Consider the following 23,461-nt stretch of genomic DNA (forward strand, 5'->3'; position numbering starts at 1 on the left):
AGAGGATGCATGAATGAGGGTTGTGTAAAGTCAGTCACCTGAGGAAGTCCCAGTATCTGTGGGCACTACATGAGCAACGTGGCATCTAATTCTCCTGTACAAATAGTCTGCTACATTGCAGCACGTGCCTCAATTCATCAGATGCCTTAGCAAGCTCTAACTCTGTCTGGTTCAGCTTCTTAAATCTGTAGCTTCTCAATCTGTTTTTTCATGGGCTGGACTTTGACCAAAGATGACTTTAAAAACTAATAATTACACTATTGGTAAAAAACAAAAAGGTCAGCTAAGAGATCTGGAAACTGGTGAGACCCAAGATGACAGCCATCCTTGGGGAAACTATCCTTCTCCCTGGGAAAACTGATTTTAATATGTTGGAGTAGCATGGGATTTAAAATTGGATGCATGGGTGTTAACATAATGCCTTAGTTTCTGTCTTCTTATGATAGGAAAATATTCTGCTGAGAAAAAGCTAAAGATACTGAGAGACAGCATTTAAATTCCTGCTTCCGCTGGTGTTATCCTTTTCTCACGGAGGGGCACAACCTTAGGAATATGCAAAGGGACAGCTGGATTGACTGCTGGGCTCTGATACAGGAGGTCAAAGGCCTTGTTGCTGATGTCTCTGGAGTATGTTAGAAACTATTTTATGAATCCTTTGGAAATATTCACAAGTGTGTAGGGATTATTTAATTATTCATAAGTCACACCTGTAGAAACAAGTAGGCTGTTATCAGTTCCTATTTTGAGGGATTAAGAAGATATGAGAACTCATTAAACAATCACAGTGACTTTTCTAAATTTAAAAATGTAATGACTTAGGGTCCCAGAGATTAATACTGAGGAAGAGCTCCTCTATTTTCTAATCTAAAAAGATTTTTTTTTTCCCTAGTCTCCAGCTAGGCTCCACATTTGTAGTAAAGAAGGAAATAGTTCTCAGAGTTTAAATATGTATGTGGATGTATGTGCCTATATAAATTTAGCTTATTTTGCGCATACTAATTATCATTGAAAACTATCTCAGTCTCCGTACTTAAATGAGCTATCACAGCATGGCTTTGTTCTGTAATGGGGCCTCTGACTGTTCCTCCAAGAAAACAATAAGTAACACTCATGACAATAAATTAATAAAGGCAGTAGTAGGCTTTCAAAATAATTTTAGGGATTTTTGTGGGAATTTTGTGTGAATTTTTCATGGTAGAAATGTTATTTTTGGAAATCTCTATATCTATTCCTGAGCTGCACCATTTGGCAGTCTTAAAACAGCATTTAGTTTTATGCCAATGGTGTTCTTAATTTATCTGTTACCTTAAAATCATTCCCTGCAATTTGTGTTACAAAAGATCGGGAAAACAAAATTATTTTTTTCTTTATTGTCACCTTTTTTTTTTTTTTTTTTTTTTTTTTTTTTTTTTTTTTTTTTGGTGGTGGAAAGTGACTATAGTTGCAAACTGAAAGTTTCAGCCCTGACAAGATCACAGATAAGAATTCCAGCTCAGCTATATACCAGCAAGTACCAGGGTCAACTATCAAACAAAATACAACAACTACTCAAGAATTCCAAGAGAAGAGCTGAGCAATGCTTTATCTAAGAGACTTGCTTCAGGAGTTTAAGGTAGTCAGAAAGTTCAGGCTCCTTGCCCAGATTTCTGTTTAGCAAGGAGCCTGAACTTCAATGCTCCCAGTATGATGGCTGAGCTCAACTAATTAACTGAAGTATTGCTGTAAGCAAACACAGGAGTGTAAAGGGATCCTGCATGTTTGGGATTTGAAACTGGACCATTGGGCAATCCCATGCACAGGCTGCTGAAAGAAGGTGAAGGAGTTCTGGTACGTTTTAGTATTCTTTGTTACAGGGTAGAAGATGTCTGACTGATGGAAATTCTGTCCAGTGCCCCTGTGGTGCAGAACAGAAATATGAATTTCAGTCTACTGGCAATAGTTTTAAACTGAGCACCTTGCAAGTATGGTCAAGCCACTGAGGGGAGCATCTGCAGGGGATGGTGAGGAGGAAGGTGGGAAGGGCAGGTGCGATGTTGCTGTTGAGGAGAGAAGTGTTTCCACACTCCCCTTCCCTCTTGCAGGATTCCTCTCTCATTTGCGCTCTCAGGCACAAACAGCTCTGTTGACTAACATGGCACAGCTTTTCTTTTCATTGCAAATATCTCCCCTGTCTTCTCTCAAGATGTGGCTCTGGCTCACCTTGCCTGGTGTCTTTCTCTTGGAGGTTGCACATGCCAGCAGCTCTAGGCCTCGTCCCTGTGTGTGGTCAGGAGGGGATGGGGACAAGTCCACATCCCTGCCTGCACCTTAGTGGCACTTGGTGAGTCTGAGATATTTGCATGCTTGCTAGAGAACAAAGATGGGTATGCATGGGAAAAGAGTGAGGTGATGTAACAGATGCCCATCTGCCCAGAAAATACTGAGCCTTTGCTACCCACCTCAGGGAGAATCACAGGATTTAGAGCAGCATCCACTGGAACTACATACAGCAGAGATACTCCTGGATTTAGTATTATTGCTTTTGACCTGTTTAGACCTATTGACAATGAGTCTGGTGAAAAAAATGTTTAAGCAGGGGGAGGCAAGACTTCTTTCTCATTTTTGTTAATTATTTCTTCTGATTAATTGAATAAATAAACGGGATCTTTGTGTGCCACAGATCACACATCTTGTGAGAAAATTGAAAGAATACTTGCATATCTCACTAGGTATACTGAAAGGATTAAGTCATTTTTGTACAGTATTTTGAATTTCTGAAAATTGTTATGGACAAGGAGAATATTATTCTCTTTGCATAAATATGAAATGTTGAAATAGAGCAGGGATACCTATGATAATCTGAAACTCATCTCATACATTTAAAAATCCTCCTCTTTTTTGGCTATTCTTATAGGTCCTATTTCTGAAGATGCTCACTGTCAGCAGTTTGTAGACAAATCACTGGAATTTAGGGCTGCTCAGCCCCAATGCTGATTATTTTTCTTCATCACAATTCACAATTCTTTCTTTAAGCTGAGTGTTGAAGACCAGGTTCTCAGCTGGAGTAAGTGCAGGTGGCTGTGTTCAGCTGAACATCTCTATGCCTTATTTGTGCTAGATAAAGGTCATGCCTGTATCCTGACGTAGAAATGTCTCAGTTTGCACTGTGAAAACTATTGCTTTTTGTTTTCCCAGTAGTAAAGATACTGCAGAAGAAATAGGTTTCGAAATCTTGCTGGTCATCTGTAAGGTGGTTTAGACTTCATCCTGTTCTGCTAAGACATTACATTCGTAGTGCAGGGCCTGGTGAGGGAGTAAACTGGAACAACCTCACAGTTGCCAACATCAGCAGAGACAACTGGATGCTACTGCAGGTCTTAGCAGGTATTATTTCAGATTAAAAAAATCCTTTCTTTAGGGCTTTAACTCCTGCTGACTGTGTGAAATGCAGCTGCTGTGCTGCAGAACCTCCTGAAAAATTGTATCATGTGGATAATTTCAGACTGTTGGCAGTACCAACACTAGCAGGCAAGGAGACTACAAAGAATGGGTTAAATCACAGACTTCTTGCCTCTTCGGTATTCCTGGATAATAATCCACCTACAGTGACTCCACTCTGTGGGTAGAAAATGCCTACCTCTTTTTAAACATAATTTATGCACTCCTTTGCCTTTTGAAAAGGATAGACACCAGCCAGGTAGAAGACTGCTCTGCTGCATTAGGGCTCTGAATTAACCATCAAATGTATGCCTGATGTGCGAGTCAATCTGCCAAGTCATAAATGTTACAAGCAGACATCTGACTACAGCGTGTATTTTTAAAGTATGCTTTTTGGCTGTGTAGCCTTAGCAAATACTGTTCCTTCTAACCTGTGCTAAAAGGACAGGGATACATATGCTGTTAACCTGGCATGATATGAAATCTGCCATAAACTGATTTCCCCAGAGGATTTCTCCCTGCAAGGGCTGTGTGCTGTGAGGCAGTGTCTCCCGGATGACTCCAAGTGTCCTCGACTCGATCTGCAGTAAGCAGGAAGGTGCGTGATAGTTTCTTCTGTGATGCAGTGGTGGCATCTGAGGGGGCTGAGGGTGTGAAGGAAGCTCATTCCTTTTCCCCCAACCCCACCCGCACGACAAAAAAGTTCTTGGGCTTGGACCCGAAGGGGTTGGTTGGTGAGAAGTTTCTGATTCTCAAGTAAAACTCAGACCTAGAAAATTCTATGGTGGTTGCATAAGTACTGAAATCGCCACACAGCTAAAGCCTGAAAAGCAAGCAATTGACTGGGAAGCATATTTCTAATATAATTGCTTTTTAACCTTTTTATTTTGGTTTTGCTTTGAGTTTTCATTAACTTCATGTTAATTATAATCAGTGAACACTGAGGAAGAAAGAGATGGTTTTGTTGGTTTGTGGTTTTGGTTTTGGTGGTTTTTTTGGGGTTTTTTTTGGTTAAAATTTCAGCAGCTTTCTATTGTTATTCCATTTGGAAAAGGAGTAATTCCTGGTTCCTTCAGGAATTACTCAAGAAAAAAATGAACAGGGAGGTCAAATTTGACACTTTTGATTCCTTGAAACAGGTAGCAACATCAGCGATTTCAGGCCGTCCCTGTGTGCCATAAGGAATAAATCCATGGTAAATATGAGGTAGAATTAATCCTTCAAAAGGCATACATATTTTTGAGGAAGACAATGGCCCCTGAGCAATGCCCAAGGCATCCAGCCATTTTCTGCTCACCTACAGCAAGAATTACCAGATTATTAGAGTGGAGAGGCTTGTGCTGCTCACATACCTGCAATACACTCTCTGGTCTGCATTCCAATCAAAGGGCATTTTCAGAGACATTGGCATCTGCAAAGCAGATGTGCAACTGTTTATCATCTGCCTTGCTCCCTGAGTCTCCAGAGGAGTAACTGGGCTACTTCTTGTCCCAGCATACTGCCAGAAGAGGTCTCAGTGTCATTCTGCTGTGTCAGTCTCTCCTGACTTCTCTGCCTCTCCCCTGATCTGTAACAGTACCTCTGCCACTTCTGGCTGAATGGGAATCCCTGGGAAGTGATTAGCCCATCTTCAATATCTGCCTGATGCCTTTGTGTCAGAGGTCTTGTAATGTAACAATGATCCTGGAGACAGAGGCAGCCCATCTGAGAAAAAGGTGAGTGCTCGCGCTCTGCTTTGAGCCTTGCTGGGATTGCTCAGGGAGCCACAGCATATGTCAGGCTTCAGCACACACAGCATCTGCTCTGGCATCTTATTCCAAAGGGTGTTGGTCTCTTGGAAGAGACCCACTTTGCTAGACACAGCTCTCAGCTCATACTTAGTCTGCCTGCTCTGGGAAGGCGATGTGTTTTCTGACAACAGCCAAGATAAAAATCAAAGGTTCATTCTGTTGCACTTCAGGGCTGATGTATAACTTGCTCCTTCCATTCCAAACCTCTAGTCAGAATACACAGTTTATGGAGACAAGGGGTTAATTCACTTAAACTATTTTCTGGCTTTATAGGATTGCTACAAACCAGGGCCAGTTAAAATGTGGGGTCTGGTTAAGCATGTTAGTGTTTATATGTTTTTGTTTTAAAATGCCTATATGAGGAGATATACGTTTAAATTTTGTCATTATATAATTAAAAGTTATTTATTAGATCTGTCAATAGTCTGTTAGGTACAATCTGCTGGGTGCATCTTGCTTTAACTTTTCATCTGAAACAGCAGAAATAATTTTGTGGATTTTAAACTGTTGTTTTATAGATGCAGTGTTAAATGTTACTAGATTTTACCTCCCTGGTCCATGAAAGCTTTGTTTTCTCATTTCCTGTCAATCTTATTGAGAAATGCTGAATAATCAGAATGAAGCAAAGATAAAATTGCCTTCTGATCTCTCTGATTTATTTTGAGAAAACTTTAGTTCCTTCTGTGTCAAGGTGTCCTCACTTCACCTGCCTGGAGCAAACATGATAGTGAAAATTCATCTAGTGTCTCCAATTTATCTCCAAATTACAGTGCAACTGTTAGTCTCCACAATACCCAGAAGAGGTAGATAAATAATGTTCTATTATCCTGATTATAGATGTAAATCATTACCTAGAAGTTGTGGCTTGCCAGAAGCCTCATTTGAAGTTGTATCAAGAGCTGGTGCATTTCTGGGCTTCCCACATAAGATTGTAACACTTTTGTTTGCTACCTTATCTCCTTGTTGCCTCAGCTCCATCACTGTATCTGTCACTGAATCTTACACATATTTTCATATTGGAGTCCTCAGTGAACAGAATACATTAACAAGCCACAGCATTTCATTAGACAGCAAATACTCTCAATTAAAGATTGTTCATTTGTTCTAGACCTTTTTCTTTTTAAATTAATGTGATCAAACAAGGGCAAAGAGGTGAATGAGGATTACCCCCAGAATAATTCCTATATGAGGACCACTGCTGAAACCAGCACAGCATCTTTTAGTCTGACAGAGCAAGTGCCTGTGGCGTGCTCTCACTTCCACAAGTGCCCTATATATTTAAGCTAGTTGTTTTCTCCTGAAACCCCATTTAGTCTTGGATCACAGCTGAAAAGAGTCTGTGTGTGTGGTGAAGGACATAATTCTTGTGCACGACACCTGATTGGAGAAGTTAGTTTGACTAGATTGGAATGCTGAAATATCCACTCTAGAGCTCTTAAGGAGATGAAGTTGGCCTCTTTCTCTCTCTTTTTTTGTCCTGCCCAGCTCTTGTGCCAGCCATCAAGGTGTCCGACCTTCACAGAAGAAAATGAGTGCATCAGAACACGCTGTCCAAAATCCTCACGTGTCCTTACAGCAAAGGCTTCTCCAGAATTAGCACTGGTGACAATACATGAAGCTCTTCACGTGGAGCCTAATCCTTTTTTTTATTCTTTGGCAAACTTGGAATAGCAAAATCTGCTCTTTTGACCACAAAATCTCTCACTGCAAACCTCCTTCCTCCTGGGCTCTTGTGAGGGCTGCTTTCTTGCTTGCAGCACGTGCAGAAGGTACTGCATATTGCTAACTCATTTGAATTATTCTCACTAGGGTGTTCTCACCTTGCTGAAAAAGGATTTGCTGTAAGTGGCCACAGTCTGAGATCTCAAACTCTTGGCTGTCTTTCTCTACTAGCAAGCTGCTGCCTTGTCATCCTGTGTTCCCTTTTCAGGATCCTAACTCTATTTGTCCCTCAGTGTCCAGTGAGCATTGAGGGGTGAGACTTCCCTCTCCCTACAGTGATTTGTTTTTCTAGTTCTGAAGACTCCTTCCATCTCCTATTTCTAGGAGATATATCCTCCTCCAGGCATTTTCCTTCTCACTGCTTACATTGCAACCACTGTTTTCTGCAGTTCCACTTCAGAAGTGTCCTTCTCACGTCTGATGGTGACTGCAGCTCCTCCACTGCATGGCATCCATGCTCTGTGAGCAGGAGAGCAGCTATTCAGCAACAATTAAAATGCTGTTTAAAATCCAGAACTGGTGCCACAGCCTCTGGGTGAAAGAGGAACTATCAGAAGGACAAGAAGATGTTGATGCTTCTAAAAGGGAGAGTATTTTTTATGTCCAGAAAAGGCTAAAAAAACACAGTCCCAGGTTGAGAATTATTTGAAGATATTTTTGTCTGACCTACGTGGAAAGCTGTTTATGTTCCCAACTAATTTAAAACTACCCAAACAGAAACTCCTCACCTCAGTCGAGCTAAAGGACTGCAAGAAGATGGATGTGTACTTGTAAATAACTCAACAGAAATTATAAAAACAATTTGGAAAGAAAAGGAGATCCTTTTCTTCCTTGAAAACATTCAACAAGGTTTGTTATTTGTCCTTCAGACTTCAAACAATCAAGGCTTTTTTCTTACCTAAAGATTTTAGCAAAATATTGTGCAGAAAGTTGTTTCCTTTTTATCTCCTGGTCATTCCCTCTTAAATTTTGCTGCTTTGTTCTTTTTTTCATTTTTACTTTTTTATTAAGTCAGTATGAGGGGAGAAAAAGAAACTCATACTGAGGAGAGAGGGGAAACTTTGGGAATTTTTTTATGGAGAAAAGGGAAAAGCTTTGAATAAATGTTATTTGAGAGGAGAGGGAGAATGGGAGGAAAAATACTTCGTTGCCAAAGTGTATGTACATTTATTTGTCCAGCCCTAGATCTGAAACTGGAATACATACAATATTCTTTCTTAGCCAAAAAGTCTGTGTATTGTGAGAGGGTTTCCTAAACGGCATCTGCAAAACTTCCAAAAATGCAAACCTCCAAAAAGATCAAGTCATGGATGTTTTCCCATCCTTGCAACTCACAAATAGCTGAACTGGAAACACAAATAACCTTGTGCAATGAATGTTAGAGGGGCTGGTGACAGGGTGACCTGTGGCTCATGTCTTTCTGCGTGTTTGGAAAAAAAGAAAGTCATTGCTACAGCATAATGGGGGATTGAAAACCATGAGTGACCCCTAAGCATTTTGATGAAGGCAGATGTATTTTAAAAAAAAGAATGTATTTTACCCTAAGCTGCAAGCCTGTGGTCAATTCTGTTAACTAGAATTTGTAATTTGGGCTACTGAGTTGGCTTACAAGCACTTTTGTGGCTTGTGGGCATTTTAAGAACAGGACTCCACCGAGTGTTATTGGGAATTATGCAGCTTGAGAGCTTCATGCCATCCTGAAATTTTTCTTGATTACAGCTAGTACCCTATGCAGTGTAGGTAGTAAATGGAAAATATTTTTTTTCATTTGAATCCAAGTCCTTATTGATATTCCTGTCGAAATACAGTTTCTGGTCTCTCAATAAACACACTGCAAGACTTGTGAATGTAGTTTTCACACATAATTTCTGGATGTATTTGTGAGCCTTTTGCCATCTGTGTACATTGCAGCTCTTTAGACTAAACTACTGCTGTATCTGGACAGACATACAAGCTCATATCAGAAATCTCTCTTTTCTTTTATTTTTTATTTTTTATTTTCTGCAGTTGTCAAAGTGAGGAACAAGGGATGTCACAGAAAAGTATTTCTACTATAAGTTTTGCAGTTACTAAAATTAATGAAGTGCCCACAGTTATCATAAGTGGAAATTGCATCTGTTAGACGGATATTGCTAAATAAAACCTGGTTGACTACTGGGATGAACAATATCCTCAGATATCCTTGTGGCAATTAAAAAAAAGGCAATTATTCATAACATTCACATCTATGACCTCTGCTTAAATTTACTGCAATTCTTGTGCCTGTAAACACGTACATCTCACTTCTAAAATAGATTTAGGACAATTAGAACAAAAATATTAGATGTAATTTCTCACTGGTCTGAATTAGATCTCGCTATTGAAGTCAAGAGTAGGAAAAGCTGATATTTGCAAGAAATGCCTTCAAATCAAAGAGCAGCTCTGTGTGTTGTTCTCAGCAGACAAACAGCTATGTTGAAATCCTACCTGGATGAAGAGAGTACAAAAACCTCTTCACCTTGCTGCTTAAAAAAAATGAGACCTGAATGGTCAAAGCAAAAGCCTATGGATACATATTCCCCCTGTGCAGTATTCCATAACCACGTAGAGCCAGGGGAGAGAGTAGCTCCCTGCTTTACCCAGTTTTATTTCCTGTCTGATAGAGGTTGTGTAATGTGTCTGTAAAAAGGAAGAAATAGCTCCAATTGCTTCAAAGGAGAGTTCTCCACCTGCTAGCAGAATGAAGGTAAGTATGCCCTCCCCAGATTCCTACATGTGAAACATAACATTCCCCTGTTTGCAAGAACTCAGCAGAAGCCTTGTGGATGTGCCCCCTTCCTTTGCATTTTCGTACAAGGTGACCTTCATCCTAATTTTCTTGGGGATTTTGCCCTTCAATATTGAATACTTGCTTCAAATTCTAATCATATTTTCCTTATAGTTTGTCCTTTTTGTAGAAGCATTTTAAAGTATCTTCATAAATGGTTGAGACTCACAGAACCTTGTTGATGCAGGGCAATATTAGTACTGGCAGTCTCCTTATCAGATGATGATAAATAGATGCATAAAGCTACCACAACGACATTTTTAGTTTTTAATGCTTAGAACCTTTAGGGATCAACTTAGGGACCATCTGCAGTTGTCACTGACTTCTGAGAAGCTATGAAAACTGGGATCCAATGCTGAAATTTCTGTTGTGGCCATGGTGAGCTCGACATTTATATCTAGAGGGGACTTTGATTAATGTAGGATGCCAAAGGCTTCGCGAGACCATGGACACAAGACTCAGCCCAATGCCTGAAACCGGCTTGTGATTAGCTTGTTTTCAGATGTGGTAGCAAGTCTTTTGGATGCCAAACAGGGAGTCTTGAAAACATAATTCTTCCTATTTGAACAGCATAGGAAGTTTTAAAAAGTACATATTTAATTGCAAAATAGGCTGGAATTGTTTTCATTCAGAACCTATAGAAAGCAAGGGGCCTAGGAGCACAGCTTTAAACTTCCTGGGTTTTGCTCATATTCCTGCCACAGTTCCCAGTAAGATTTCTCTTTCATCTACATTTGCCGTAGTTCCTTCTTTCTTACTTTCTAATAATTTAAGAGACAAGATGACAGAACAGTTTAAAAAATATCTATAAATAATACCGTACGTAAAGAGGCATTTACCCACTGAGTCTTAAAACTCATCCCCTGATTTGGATCTATTTTTATAAGCTTCATCTCACTTGACACTGACAACGATTCACATAAATATTAAGTTTTCATTTTTAGTCCAGTGCACATAAGTGAAGCTAAACTGTAGAGTTCTTTGGAGTTTTTACCCCGAAGGTCCTTACTTAGGATGGAAAAAGGGTTAGGAGGATGCAGCTCTTAAGCACATATTAGCTAGTGTAGATGGAGCATTTTAAAATTTTTCAACAACATTCACATTTCAAATGACCTTTTTTGTTGACTTTTTTTTTTTCTGTAGGATATAAAAATAAGGTGTGTTATCCTGAATTGAAGTCTAAACCTGAAGGCTGTTGAATAACGTGATTTCTTATTTATACCTCTCTGTTGTGTTGTGGTTATGTTCAACTCTATCACTATTCTTTTGCTGTCTCCTGTATTTTAATTAAAGCAGTCCTGAGATGTTTTATTAATTGTCCAAACATTTTGTTCTTTCGACTATGCAGCAAAGCTATTTAAACAATTAAAGAAAATATTTTTTTCAATGTTTGTCACTTCTAATTTCTAATACAATTGTGCTTCTGTTACAGCAGGAGTAGATTTGATAACAGATGGTAAAACTGCAAAACTGTCTCCGCTTCATTAGCGCCCCTGGCAAGTCTTCCTATATAAGGTAAGTTACAGCAGAGAGGGATATTTAACAATATACCCTTCACAGTTTCCAGTAAGATTTTAGACTAGTTTTAAGTGTATCATGAAGGCAGTGAATGTAGTAGCCAGAATGTCCATTGATCACTTCTGTGTTGGTTATTAAAACCAGAACTAAAGCATATGTGCTGTAAAAGGCTCTGATCTAGCAAAGACCTGTTCAAGTGCTTTTCCAAGTTAAATTTATCCTGGCAATAGTTTAATTGAGATCACTTTCCTTTAATGGTGATAACGCATTTTTATTAAAAAGTAATAAAGTGTAAGTGATCAATCTCCATTTAAAATAAAATAATGTTTATGTTAAAATATTGATGAAAAGGCAGCCTTCAGAGATTTTAAGAATGCTTGTATTTCCATGGCACGACTGAAAGGTGACAGATTGATAGCCCTGGGAAATGTAGGTCTTTTCAAAACAAATTATGTGATGTGTCTTCACACTGACTTTGGAGCTCTCTTTGCAGCATGGCAGAACTGCTCAGACTCTGGGGTGAAAAAGTCCTCTCTAATTCTGCATATCATCTACTCTGTATGTCATCTCCTACTTTTCTGTGCATTTTGCCCGTTTCTTCTCCATAGGGGCTGCATAGAGATCCCTAAATTATTGTGCATGGCTCACCCTGGAGTCCAACGCATGAGGACAGCATATGGTTATTTCCTAACAGGAACCGGCTTCCAACAGGTGACTGAAAATAAAAGACCAGTCTTGTCATATGCCAACGTTAGACCATCTCTGATAATGCCACTACATACATCTGTTTTCTGCTATTGGTCTTGCTGAATTCAGTAGCCCAGAATTACCACAGAGGAACAGCCTCTTACTTCCACATTATTGGGAAATGCTGCTTTGCCATCATCCCAGGATATTGGTTTGTGAACTCTTCATGCTGTGCAAATTGGATCAACTTCACTAACTGCCTGGATTATGCAGCTTTGTGAAGTGGGGAGGGCTCCTGAGCAGAGACATATGAAAATTTGAAATTGTGCAGTTGGAGGAGAATATTAAGTTTGAAATTTCACATTCTAAGCAAAAACCAGTAACCACTAGATTATTGCATCCAGGGAACTGTTTTGACACTACAAATATTTCCTGGTTTTATCTGAGTATGTTTCTGAAAACAGCTTATATTCAGTACGTATTTGGCAAGTACATTTAAAGGACTTTTCCTATTAGAAAATTATGGGCATCAAGAAGGCTTTGATATAAGGTAGTTGCCAACAGTACTAAGGCAGTTTCGGGTACAGGCAGAGACAACACTGTAGGCACTGGGAAATTTTAATATGCATTTTAAAAAATTACAACTGCAGGGTTAGTGTTTTGGGAATTCTAAATTTGAGCTCACATGGTGACACCCTTTCATGCGTCTGCCCTCAGAAGTGAAGATGTAGGAAGTGACTGCTAGATTTCCTTGAGGCAGGAGTGATGGAGAAGGTGGTGATGGAGAAGCCTTGCTGTCCTTGCACTGGCCACCACAGCTCAAGCACTTACTGCACCTTTGGAAGGATCACAGCCTTGGGTGACCTTCTGCTGCAGTCCAGGTTGGTTTGGAAAACACTACATCTGAGTATAGCGTAAAGCCTTCCCTTAGATGCTGTCAACTTGCTGTTTTTATAGTACAAGCATTTAGAGGTGTCACAGAAATTATAACTCTATTGTGCTAGCTACTGTAATAAACATATAGTAAGGGAGAGAGGAGAAAATGCAAAACAAGTAACCTGAGAAATTTTGTTTTTCTATTTTGAAGATGACATACTAAGATTAAACATCTTGTATGATTTCACACACAGCAAAATTCATAGAAAATGAAAGGGGCTGAAGCATACCCAAAGGATGTGTCGTACTGAGCTAATAAAACGTGGTGTTTGTGTGCTTGTGACACTGCAAATGATCATTTGCTGAGCTATAGGTGTGTGACCTGCCTTTGCACTATTGGCATGCTGCAGGTGCTCCTCCTGAGAGGATTCTTCAGAGCTAACATAGGGAAGTGAGTAGGAGTTAGGTCAGATCTTCTAACAAATGCTCACTCTATAAACTGCATTAATTCAGTTGCTTGCAATCGTTTGTCCAAATCTCAGGTTTGAGGGCTTTTTTAGGGTGTTTTGTTTTTTTTTTTTTTTTTGCTTTCTAGTAAATTTCCACCATGTAGGTCTGTGTACACATCTGAGGACGTGGGAATGTTCTGAATGAATGTTCAAAAACACCTAGTAAGAACCAAGGCTTACCCTGCTGTCTTAACCAGGATATCCTTCGAAAACAGTAAATGCACAGCTTTAGGAGTTCCTACAGCTGCTGGTACTATGTGCATGAAGATAAATTCGTGATTTGGAGTTGAAGATGCTATAGAATTTTTACTGAAGTTCACACTTTTTATTTGCCTGTAGTCCATGCCACTGACACAGTGAAAACTGAGCTTTGCTTAGCAGAGCAGGTTCTCCAAAAGATGCTTTCTTTAGAACAGTGAATGCACTTTTGCACTATTGATTTCCTGCTGTTTAGACATAACTAACATTTTAAGTAATCTATACAGTTTTGAAATTTACATTAGGTGTTTTAATAAAATCACTAGCACCTCAGGGACTTCTTGGTAAGATAGACAGTGAACTCCCATCAACTGAATACTAAACAACAGAACACTAAATTTCAATATCGCTTAAGCAAAATTCTGACCTAAACTGATCTGCTACTGCCCCAAAACCAGAAAACTAAACACCACCCCACAGGAATTGCCTCAGTCCAGGTACTGGTTGAGCTATCACAGCACAGTCAGGTTGTTCCTGGTTTGTCCTTACAAGTGCTTTACTGAAAAACCCCGAGTTAAAATCAGCTCTGCATTATGCGGGACACATTCCCGAGAAGTGCTAAGAGGTACTGTCACTAGATTTCTTGCAGAACTCCACACTAGAAGCGAAGGGGAGATCCATGCTAAAAAGGGAAACGGGAATAGCACAATGTGGCTGAGATCATGTTGTGGTGTTTTTAGAGTAGAGATCAAAGGCTGCTGTGAAGGCAAGCCCTTTTGCATTGCGTGTTGTGGCAATTACACAATTGTCCTTGTCCTGAAAAATTTTACCTGAAATAGATCTGCATGGGTCTCTGGTTGGATCCCACTAAAATCAGCAATAGTTGGGATTGTGGCTCTACAAGGTGGGGTGGGATTTTAATGAAGGTCTGTTAGCTTCTTGCCTGTGTCCTTTTTTGCTCTAGGACGTGACCTCCCTTCTGCTTGAGGTTGTAGGTGCTCAGCATTTTAGAGATTTCTTCCTGTTTGTTGTGTTTTGAAGTCTGTTATCAAGCCTGAAGCATTCTGCCTGAAGGTTTTAATTTAATTAATAACTGGATAAATCACAAAACTGGTCCCCACCATCTATACGTGTCAATTGATCCGGTGTAATGAAGACTGCAAGAAGCCCAAACTGAAAAACAGAACAGGGGTATTGGAATGAATTTTCAAGGGAAATCTGCAGCTAAATTTCTTACGTATGTTAAATGATAAGCAACCCGAGCTGACCAGATCTTTCTGTATTTAAGAATATGTTTTTTTGAGGGCAAACTGGGCAGCAATAGGAACTCTGCTGCAGTTGAAACAAGTAGTTGTTAAGTAACTGTTGATGTATCTCTGTGTACATTTAATTTTTCTGTGAATGGGTAGACGATCAAGGAAATTCAGAAAAGATGATCAATTTGCTTTGGTTGTGCAGATGAAAATGTATGTTTTAACTTGGATTTGCCTCTAAAAATTGTAAGACTCAGTAACAATAGGTTTTGCCTTTGCTATTTAAAGCCAAATAATCCATTTTATTGCTTCTTAAAAGGGACATTCTCTTCCAGGTTTTCAAGTAAAAAGCCAGTACGATATTTTAACCTATTTCTTGTAGTCACAACACCTCAGTGGTCCTGACCCAAGATTTTTTGAAGTAAATCTAGCAGTGCTGAGATTTACTGCTGCTCCTGAAGTATCAACATAATTACGTAAGTGTGTGCCAGCAGTGTGTGCCTGTGTTGGTAGCTCATGTGCAGCACACACATCACTGGCTGTCTGAGTGCACTGAAACCTGAGATTTATTGCATTTACAAAAGGCCATTACAATGCAATTTTAACTTACTGTCATTAAAGGGTCTTACATCATAAGCAATCACTGCAAAAAGCCTTGGCCCGCGATTTATTCATAATTTTTACTGCATGATTTATTAGCACTTCTGTTACATTTTATAAATCTTATCAGAAATAAATTAAAATCAATTAGGGCCTGGTCCTTTCACCCTTACCCGTGTTGGGTGGTACCTTGTTCTCAGCCTGAGGGAAGCAGGGATATTCCTGGAGTAAGCTATCACTACAGGAGTAGGAGTGAAGATAGCAAAATCTGGTTACTTAGTGAGCACAGGAGAGAGATGTAAAAATTATTCTAGAAATGACAGCATTTGGTTTATATTCCAGGGGGAGGAGGTGGCTCTCCATGGATTCATATATTTCTCTGATTTCATCCGATCCTACTGCTTCTGTGTACCATTTGGAGTGAATCACATATTTATGTAATTCAATATTCAGCAGAGAAAGCCAAGCCAGCCTTCTAAATTGTTCTTTCCTCAGATCAAATTCAGCATATAGTAACTGAGAAGCTAATTGTAAGACAATTGCAAAGAACTCAAAATGGCTTTTCTATTAGTCTTATACTCCAAGAATGCACTGAAATTTCATAAAATCAAGCTTATACAAAATGAGAACTCAGTTTTGCCATCTATATTTGCATGAGAAAGAATTACTCACTTGATTATCAATTAGGGCCCAATTTTCCAATCTGAATACCCCTGCTTGCCCTTTTTATTACGAAACACAGCACTTGGATATGATTTAGTTGAACATTAATTGAAGTCATGTGGTTTAAAGGGGGATGTATTCTATAGTCCTTTGCAGTAAAAAATGCCAATAAGATCATGATGAGCTTTGTCAGTATTAGAGCTCTATGTTTTGATGCAGTGTGCTGGAGATGCTCATGTCTTTAAAGGATTATGAAAACATGTATTTGAGTATGTATGCTCCTAATAAATTGCTAAGATCTATTGCACTTCAGTGCTTTGGAATGGAAATATGCACCGTGTCTATTAAAAAAAGCAGTACACAGCAATTAATTTGTTATCCTGAACCATACTGCAGGAAAATTCATTTCTATCCTTGAAGTTGGTGGTAATTTTGGCACTGAGCTTCCATAACAGTAAGGCTGGGCCCTCTGTTGCTGATTTGTTAACATCTCTCCTTATGTTAAGAGAAAGGCAGTATGTATAGACTTTACTAAAGTACTACCATAAATATACACAGATCAGTCACGTATTTTTACAAATAAGAAAGACAAATACCGTCAAACACTAGACCGCACAGCAGAAGGGAAGAAGAAGATGGAAAAATGGTTTTCCTAGGTATAGTCTAATATATCCCATTTTTGTGAGCAGTTCTAAAATAGAAACATTATAATTGATCCACAGATCTTTTTATCCTTTGTCTCTTGATAGACCAACAGAGAATACCAGGATTTTGTTGCCTTTTTTTGCCCTAACCAAAACCAAAATAGCAAATGTCAGGAGAAGGGCAAAGAAAATAACTGAAGGCACATAGGGATGGATTAAAGAGAGAAGGGACCAAATATTTTTTCTGAACCCAGCCACTAAATTCACATTGATTTCAGTGGCACCACGGTTACTTTTGCAGAAATATTTTGGGGTGGTTTAATTTTGAAGTCCTTCCTCATATGGAAATCCCACTCAGCATCGTAGGAGGTGGCAGCAATAGGAAGGCATATATATGTGTATGCATATGATGGTATGATCCATACAATCACAGCCTTGGCTAAATCAAGTAAATTTTGTAACCTAGAAACATTAAAATTAAGTGAGATTAAAAAAAAATTAAATTAAAATGGCAACAGATGCTGTTCTTTTTTAAGGTTTTGGAATAATAGAAATAAAATTGGAAATAGGCAAATAGATTTTAAAAAAATGTCCTTGAATCAAAACTGTTAAGTCTGTACTAGGCAGCCATGGATTTGTCAGGTGGGTAACATCATCTCTCTCATCTCCCTGTGAGATCGTGACTTCAAAGAGATTGTAAGATTTTCTGGGCAGCATCATATCTTCCTGTGTGCTTCTGAACAGCTCAAACTGGTGAAGTCATGATTCTGCACGGCTGTTCTGATATTTTTAATTTTGTGTGTGTATGTGTGTGTAGTAGTTTAAAAACGTATTACTTCTGAAGTCGGACAGACAATTCCCAGGAGTTACTTGCGTACCTGCTCCCACCCTAACCAATCTGATAGGGACTGCATGTGGGACTTGGTGTGAGCAGTGAGCACTTTCTAACTGGCATTGCCAAGGTTTCTTTGGTCAGGATGCAGAGAAGGGACATATTCACTAATGGGTTATATAAGGATTTGCAGTAACATGTTCCTTGATGGGAGAAAATAGGAATAAAATGGAATTTTAGGAACTGTATTAATAATGGATGATAGAATGGTAGTTAATAGATGTCTGTAATTCCATTATACTACAAGTGCAAGGGAAACCTCATTTGATGTGGAAAGATTCTCATTTTTCCAGAGCTATAATGCAGCGTACAGTTAAAATTAGGCTGTCTCGTTAATTGTCAAAGTATATGGTGAGAATTCCTGCAGCCAGCTTCAGTGCAGGATTAGATATGCCTCTGCAGGAGAGACCTTCCAGAAAGGCTCAAGGTGGGAGAGCAGCTCCACCAGGGTGCTTTGAAGCTATCCCTGAGGAGGGTGGAAGAAAGTGAGTGGGGCAGGTCTTGTCCCCTCTCTCCCTGTCTGCTCATGCTTGGTGGCAGTTCCCAGACCACTCTCCGTGAAGTGCTCCTGTGCCAAGCGTGTCCTGCATCACACATCTGTGGAATAAGCTCCCCTTGTTAAGGATGAGGAGCATCTGTTCCCACTCCCTGATACCTGCCTCAATTCCTGAGCTAAGCCATGCTGGTCAGGGGTAAGGAACGAGCAGAATCGCCCCAGCCTCTAATCCTCAAGACTGTATGGTTATTCAGGAACTAGGATCCCGTAAGCCTTTTTATACTTGTGAGTTGTACTTTATATAGGGAAAAATCAGTTTAAATGAACACAGCAAGGCTGAAATGCTCTTGAACATATGAAAGAAAGATGGAAGAAATCCCTGGGGGAATACCTTTCTCTTATCTTTACCACTATCCTTTTCCCTGTCTCGTTCTTAGTGTCAGAAACTCGTCCTTCAAAAGTCACCCACTGAGGAAACCAGATTCTTCTGCAGGATGTGAAGGGAAAACATGAGGGAAGGGTGAGTGAGAGTTTTGCTTTTCCTCTTAAAGATCAAAGTGGTACAGCATATTCCAGGATTACAAGTCAAGCTGTTGAGGACTTTCCATAGGACCCCAACCAGGCTTTTATTTAAAAACACTAAGAATGTTTATTTGGAAGGACTACAAAAGGGTCCTGAGGGTTCATTAATAAAGCTTAACTGTCCAATTTGAATGTGAGCAGTAGCGCAGAATCTCAGCTGAAAGCTCCTCGTTCCCAAACACTGAGTAACCCAAGGAATGTGAATTAACACAAACACAACCTTATCCTGCTGTGGAGGAGGAGGAGGAGGAGGAAGGGGAATAAATATGCTAGATACCTGCAGGCCAGACTCCTCAGGAAGTCAGTGGGAGCTTTACTAGTGGAAGAACAGCATGACCAGACATAAATATAAAGGAGAAAGGATGCCAAGAAAATATTTTTCACACGTTTGTGTACTGAGGGACCTATGAAGTCTAGTAAGTACAGAGGGCAGGATCTCTACTACAGTGTAACTCTCTCTGCTTTAGTGTACCTCCGTAGCTTTCTGGGTGATTCTATTTCCCCCTTTGTGCCTACTTACGAAAAATAAATCTACAAAGTTGTCTGATGATGCAAAAAAGACAGTTCCAATGAGCTTCAAAGAAACATCTCACCAGTTCAGGTGTGTGCAGTGACATTTAGCTGTCTGGACAGATGCTTTTGACAACCCTCCTGAATCCCTGGATCTTTTCCACCACCTTGTCTGTTACTCTGTTCAGACCTCCAGTTACCAGACTTTGCCTCTATATGCAAATGTGGATTCTTTAAGTTAAGGAGAAGTGTAATACCCGTTTATCTTACTAGGAGAGGTGTCCAAGGCAATCAGTCATTTGAAACAAGCTATCTTTTCTTATTACAGATATAGAAGATGATGCAACTTTTGAAGTGTTTCCTCTTTTTAGCTACATTATTTAAGAAATTAGAGTGCAGAAAAGTAGAAATTAATTAAAATCAGCCACTATTGTTTTAACAAGCAACTGTTGACTGTGTTGCACCTAAAGACAAATGATTAGTGACTGGGAGCTTTGCTTAATCCAAGTAAGTTAAGAAATAAACAAAATTTGCAGAGTTAGCTGATTTTGCCTGACATACACAAGTGCACTTCCAGTCTTCCCTGGCTGTCTACAGTGAGATCAGAAGTAATTTAGTATGAGTCAGGTGCAGGTGAAGCAAAACAGTCAAATGTACTTGTATTTGCAAGCAGTGTCCATCAAGATCCTCCAAGAATGGCTGGATTTGAGTAAATGCTGAGCTTTTCATAGACAGTTCCTAAACATTCACTGATCTAGCGTACCAGACACAGTCCAGAGAATCTTGCTTTATACAGATATGCAGATTTTCATTTAATCTTAATATTCAGAGACTGTATTCCTTTTACTTGCCCAAGTGTAACACTATGATGGTTATGTAAACTGATGCTTACATTGACATGTTATTTTGACATGCATTGTAGTGCCATATGTAAACATCAAACATGTATAATAGCCGCCCTTAGTACGGGTCCCAGCTCCATTTAGAAAGAGAAAATTTTGTGATTTTTTTGACAAAATGGCAATGTGAATTTAGATTTTTGCACAACTGAATTGCAGTTTGTAACTGAAAGTAGCATACGTAATTACAAGTGGGGTAACAGTGGATTTATTGCCTTACTCTACCAATGATTGCCTTAATATACCATTCACTGCTTCATCATGTTATCAGTTATTTTACTATAAATTGGCTATTGTGAGCTTGAGGTCTTTTTGCAATGTCTGTGTTAGGTTACAGGAGAATAAACCAAACTCCCATTTCTTTTTACATCCATAACCATAACATATGGCTTTTATTAGGAAATGTTAAGTGTCTTATAATGTCTTCTTAACGGACAGTGTGTGCATGTGCTGATGAGGAAAGCCATCTTCCTTCATGCAAAATATTAATGCATGTGGCCTACGTCTCCATAGATACAAGTTAAAGAATCATATTTAACCCACAAAATATTCAGTGTACTCATATTTATCTAGTTTTAACAATCCTTTAAGGAAAGAACAAGTTAGAGGTAAATCAGGAGTTGAATTCTAACAGGTATGCACAAGTGATTGTAAATAAATGGTACATCATCCACTCCAAAAAAAAAAACAACCCACCAACAAACCCAAATCACTTTATAAAACACCTATTCCTAAATGAAAATACCCTTAGAGAATTCACATTCTCACAGAATTCCTGCCCCTGCATCACAAAGACTCTTAATATTGGTTATAAATTTTTGTCCTTCACCTAAAATATCATAATGCCTTCAAGCAAAAGGGTGTTTTAACCTCTGTATCCTTTTCACTGAGACAACATTATCCATTTGGCTTTTGAACCATTTCCCAAAATCTTGAACAAGCACATTACTTTCACTTGAAATGTGTTTTACCAACAGATTCCTGGGTACCAGAGAGATCTGCTATTCAGATCGCCGGCTAACACTGGGCTTGATTAATGGAAACCAAGCATTTTGCAGGATACCCTCCAGCCTTGCCTTTCCCTTTCCATGTTCCCTTGGAAGAAATCAGGGATTTGAAAGCAACAGTACAACAGCATCATCTTCTCATCTTGTGGTAAATATTTTATTATTCCTTTATCCCCCATGCTGTTTAAAGGAATTCATTTAAAATATGAACTCCTTTGTTCAGGGAGGAAGTCTCCAAACAGTATTCAAACAAGAAGCTTTAGAAATGCAGAAAGCTATAACTCCAGGCTCTGCTCCAGCTTTCCCCATTCATTGTTTGCAGACCTGGTGTCTCCCTGCTGGAGGTCTCCGCTCAGACCCAAAGTCTCTGGCAGCTGCTATTCCACCACCCATTCATACATGGCCAGCTCCCCTCTCCCTGCTCCCTGCATTTCCACTTCTCTTTCCTCCATCCATCCAATTTTCTCCCTAATCTGATCTCACTCCTTTGATCCTTCTCAGGAACACTGACCACCCTCCCCCAGGAAAGCACCACTCATCCCTACTGAGGGCTGGCAGCAATTAAGCTGTAACAAAGCTACATTTAAGAGTAAAGCCTATGCCAACCAATTTCTTTATGAAGGCACTATGCTCCATCTGTTTCCCTAGTTATCAAATTGACTGTCTTGGGAGTTAATCCTGCTGCTGTTCCTGAAGTAAATCTTTTCAGTACTTTTGATTTCAGGAGCAGAACTGGGCCCTAATTAATGTAATTACCCTCACAGCATGAGGAGATGCCTACTTAAAGGAGTCGGATGACTGTTACAGACCATTTTTATCCACACCTATGCTGTGAACTGCACCAGTGTGCATTCCCTTTCCAAAACAACCGCAGGCACCAGGAGGGGAGGAGTTGTCCTTCAGTAGCAGGCAAGAAACCTGTCAAACACAGTGTCCCTTTACATGAATGAAACCTTTTCCTATGATTAATACTTTGCATTTCCCACAAGGGAAGAAGACACAGAGTGAGCAGCTGAATTACCCATTTTCAGAGAAGCATGTTCATAAATATTTAACTTGGTATGTATGAGAAAAGAGAAAGGCACTGACTCCAGTCCAGGCTGAAACTCTCCAAATCCCCTGGTACCCCTGGGACTGCCTGCTCCCATAATCCTTTCTCCATCTCGTAAAGGGGAGAGAGCCATTAGCTTGTAAGAGGGCTGGACAAGGTGTCTCTCTTTACTGGGGGATGTCTGACTGTAAAGATCTGTGCATAGAGGGAAACTAGCTGGTGTAATGGAGGCCTCTCTGGCCCATGAATGGGACCCTGCCCCAGGCTGTTTTAGGAGTTTTAGGAGCCTGTTAGAAAAGAAGGGTCTCTGGAGGCCCACATGATGAGGGCATCAGGTCTTGGTGTCTACTTGTTCCCAATGCACAGGGCCTTCTTGAGTTGGGTTACATTGCCACAGACCCTGCATGATTCTTGTATGGCCACACACATGGATGGCTGCTCTGCTCTGACACTGGAGAGAACCCTGGTGATGCTGGGTGGAAGTGGGACTGCAGGAAGGTTTGAGTGTTTTGATGAGGGTGCTGATTGCATAGCTTACCCTTGCATATCTGGAGGAGTAGGGATCCTCAAAGAGTGCCCAGATGCGGGGCTGCCACCGTCTCCAGAAGCCCCCAGACCTGCCATCTGGGGAGTCACTAAGTGCTAGGCGTTTTGTCATCTCCAGCTCATCTTCACCATCACCAGAGTCTCCGGTGCCATCTATGTCTCCGTCCTCAGCACTGCTATCCAGGGGCGCCCCACCAAAGCTGTCCAGAGCCTCTTCAGCGTCGCGGTGCTGCCGGTAGGTCATCCAACAGCAGGGCTCCACATCGGTCTCATCGATGCCCCAGAAGGCCAGCTCCTCCTCATACAGGGGCCCGCACACGTCCGCGGGGCAGTGCAGCTTGCCAGTGCGGTAGTAATTCAGGATGTGGGCAAAGACGCCCGGGTGCCGGTCAAAGAAAAACTCATCCGTGCGGGGGTCATAGTCAAAGTGGCTGTGGGCATCGGGCTCAGCGATCCAGGCCAGCCGCGTGCCGGGCAGGGTGCGCAGGGTGCTGCGGTAAGTCTGGTGCCTAGTCCCTCCCACGTTGATCACAATGCGGTCGCTCTCGTCGCCCTGGCCCATCTCGTCTCTTATTAGGCATGTCGCAGACTCATCCAAGCAAGCACGGCAGGCAGCAAGCCCGTCAGGGGACGGCTGCTCGGCGGCAGTCGGTGCCTAAGCCGAGCCCCGCTCCGGGCCCGCGGGGGCGAGGGGCCCCGGCCAGCCCCGCTCCCCCGGGGCCGCTCCGAGGCGATGCCGGTGGCGGTGGCTCCCGGCGCTGCGCCGCCTCCGTCTGGAGTCAGACGCTCGGGGTC

General features: G+C 40.6%; 1 protein-coding gene across 7 annotated transcripts in view; it reads right to left on the bottom strand.

Annotated features, from left to right (window-relative positions):
- KCNC1 (potassium voltage-gated channel subfamily C member 1) overlaps positions 1–23,398 on the bottom strand; it is a 125,685-nt gene extending 102,287 nt beyond the window's left edge. Inside the window, exon 1 of one of the 7 annotated variants that reach the window (XM_048307760.1) lies at positions 22,659–23,398. In XM_048307760.1, the coding sequence (XP_048163717.1) occupies positions 22,659–23,228 (570 nt within the window). In that variant the 5' untranslated portion in view covers positions 23,229–23,398. The remainder of the gene's footprint in view (positions 1–22,658) is intronic. The other 6 variants (XM_048307755.1, XM_048307761.1, XM_048307758.1 and 3 more) reach the window with 6 other exon arrangements.
- Positions 23,399–23,461: the final 63 nt, after the last annotated feature.

This window comes from Corvus hawaiiensis, chromosome 6 (assembly GCF_020740725.1).
Source record: "Corvus hawaiiensis isolate bCorHaw1 chromosome 6, bCorHaw1.pri.cur, whole genome shotgun sequence".
In the NCBI taxonomy this organism is placed as follows: Eukaryota; Metazoa; Chordata; class Aves; order Passeriformes; family Corvidae; genus Corvus; species Corvus hawaiiensis.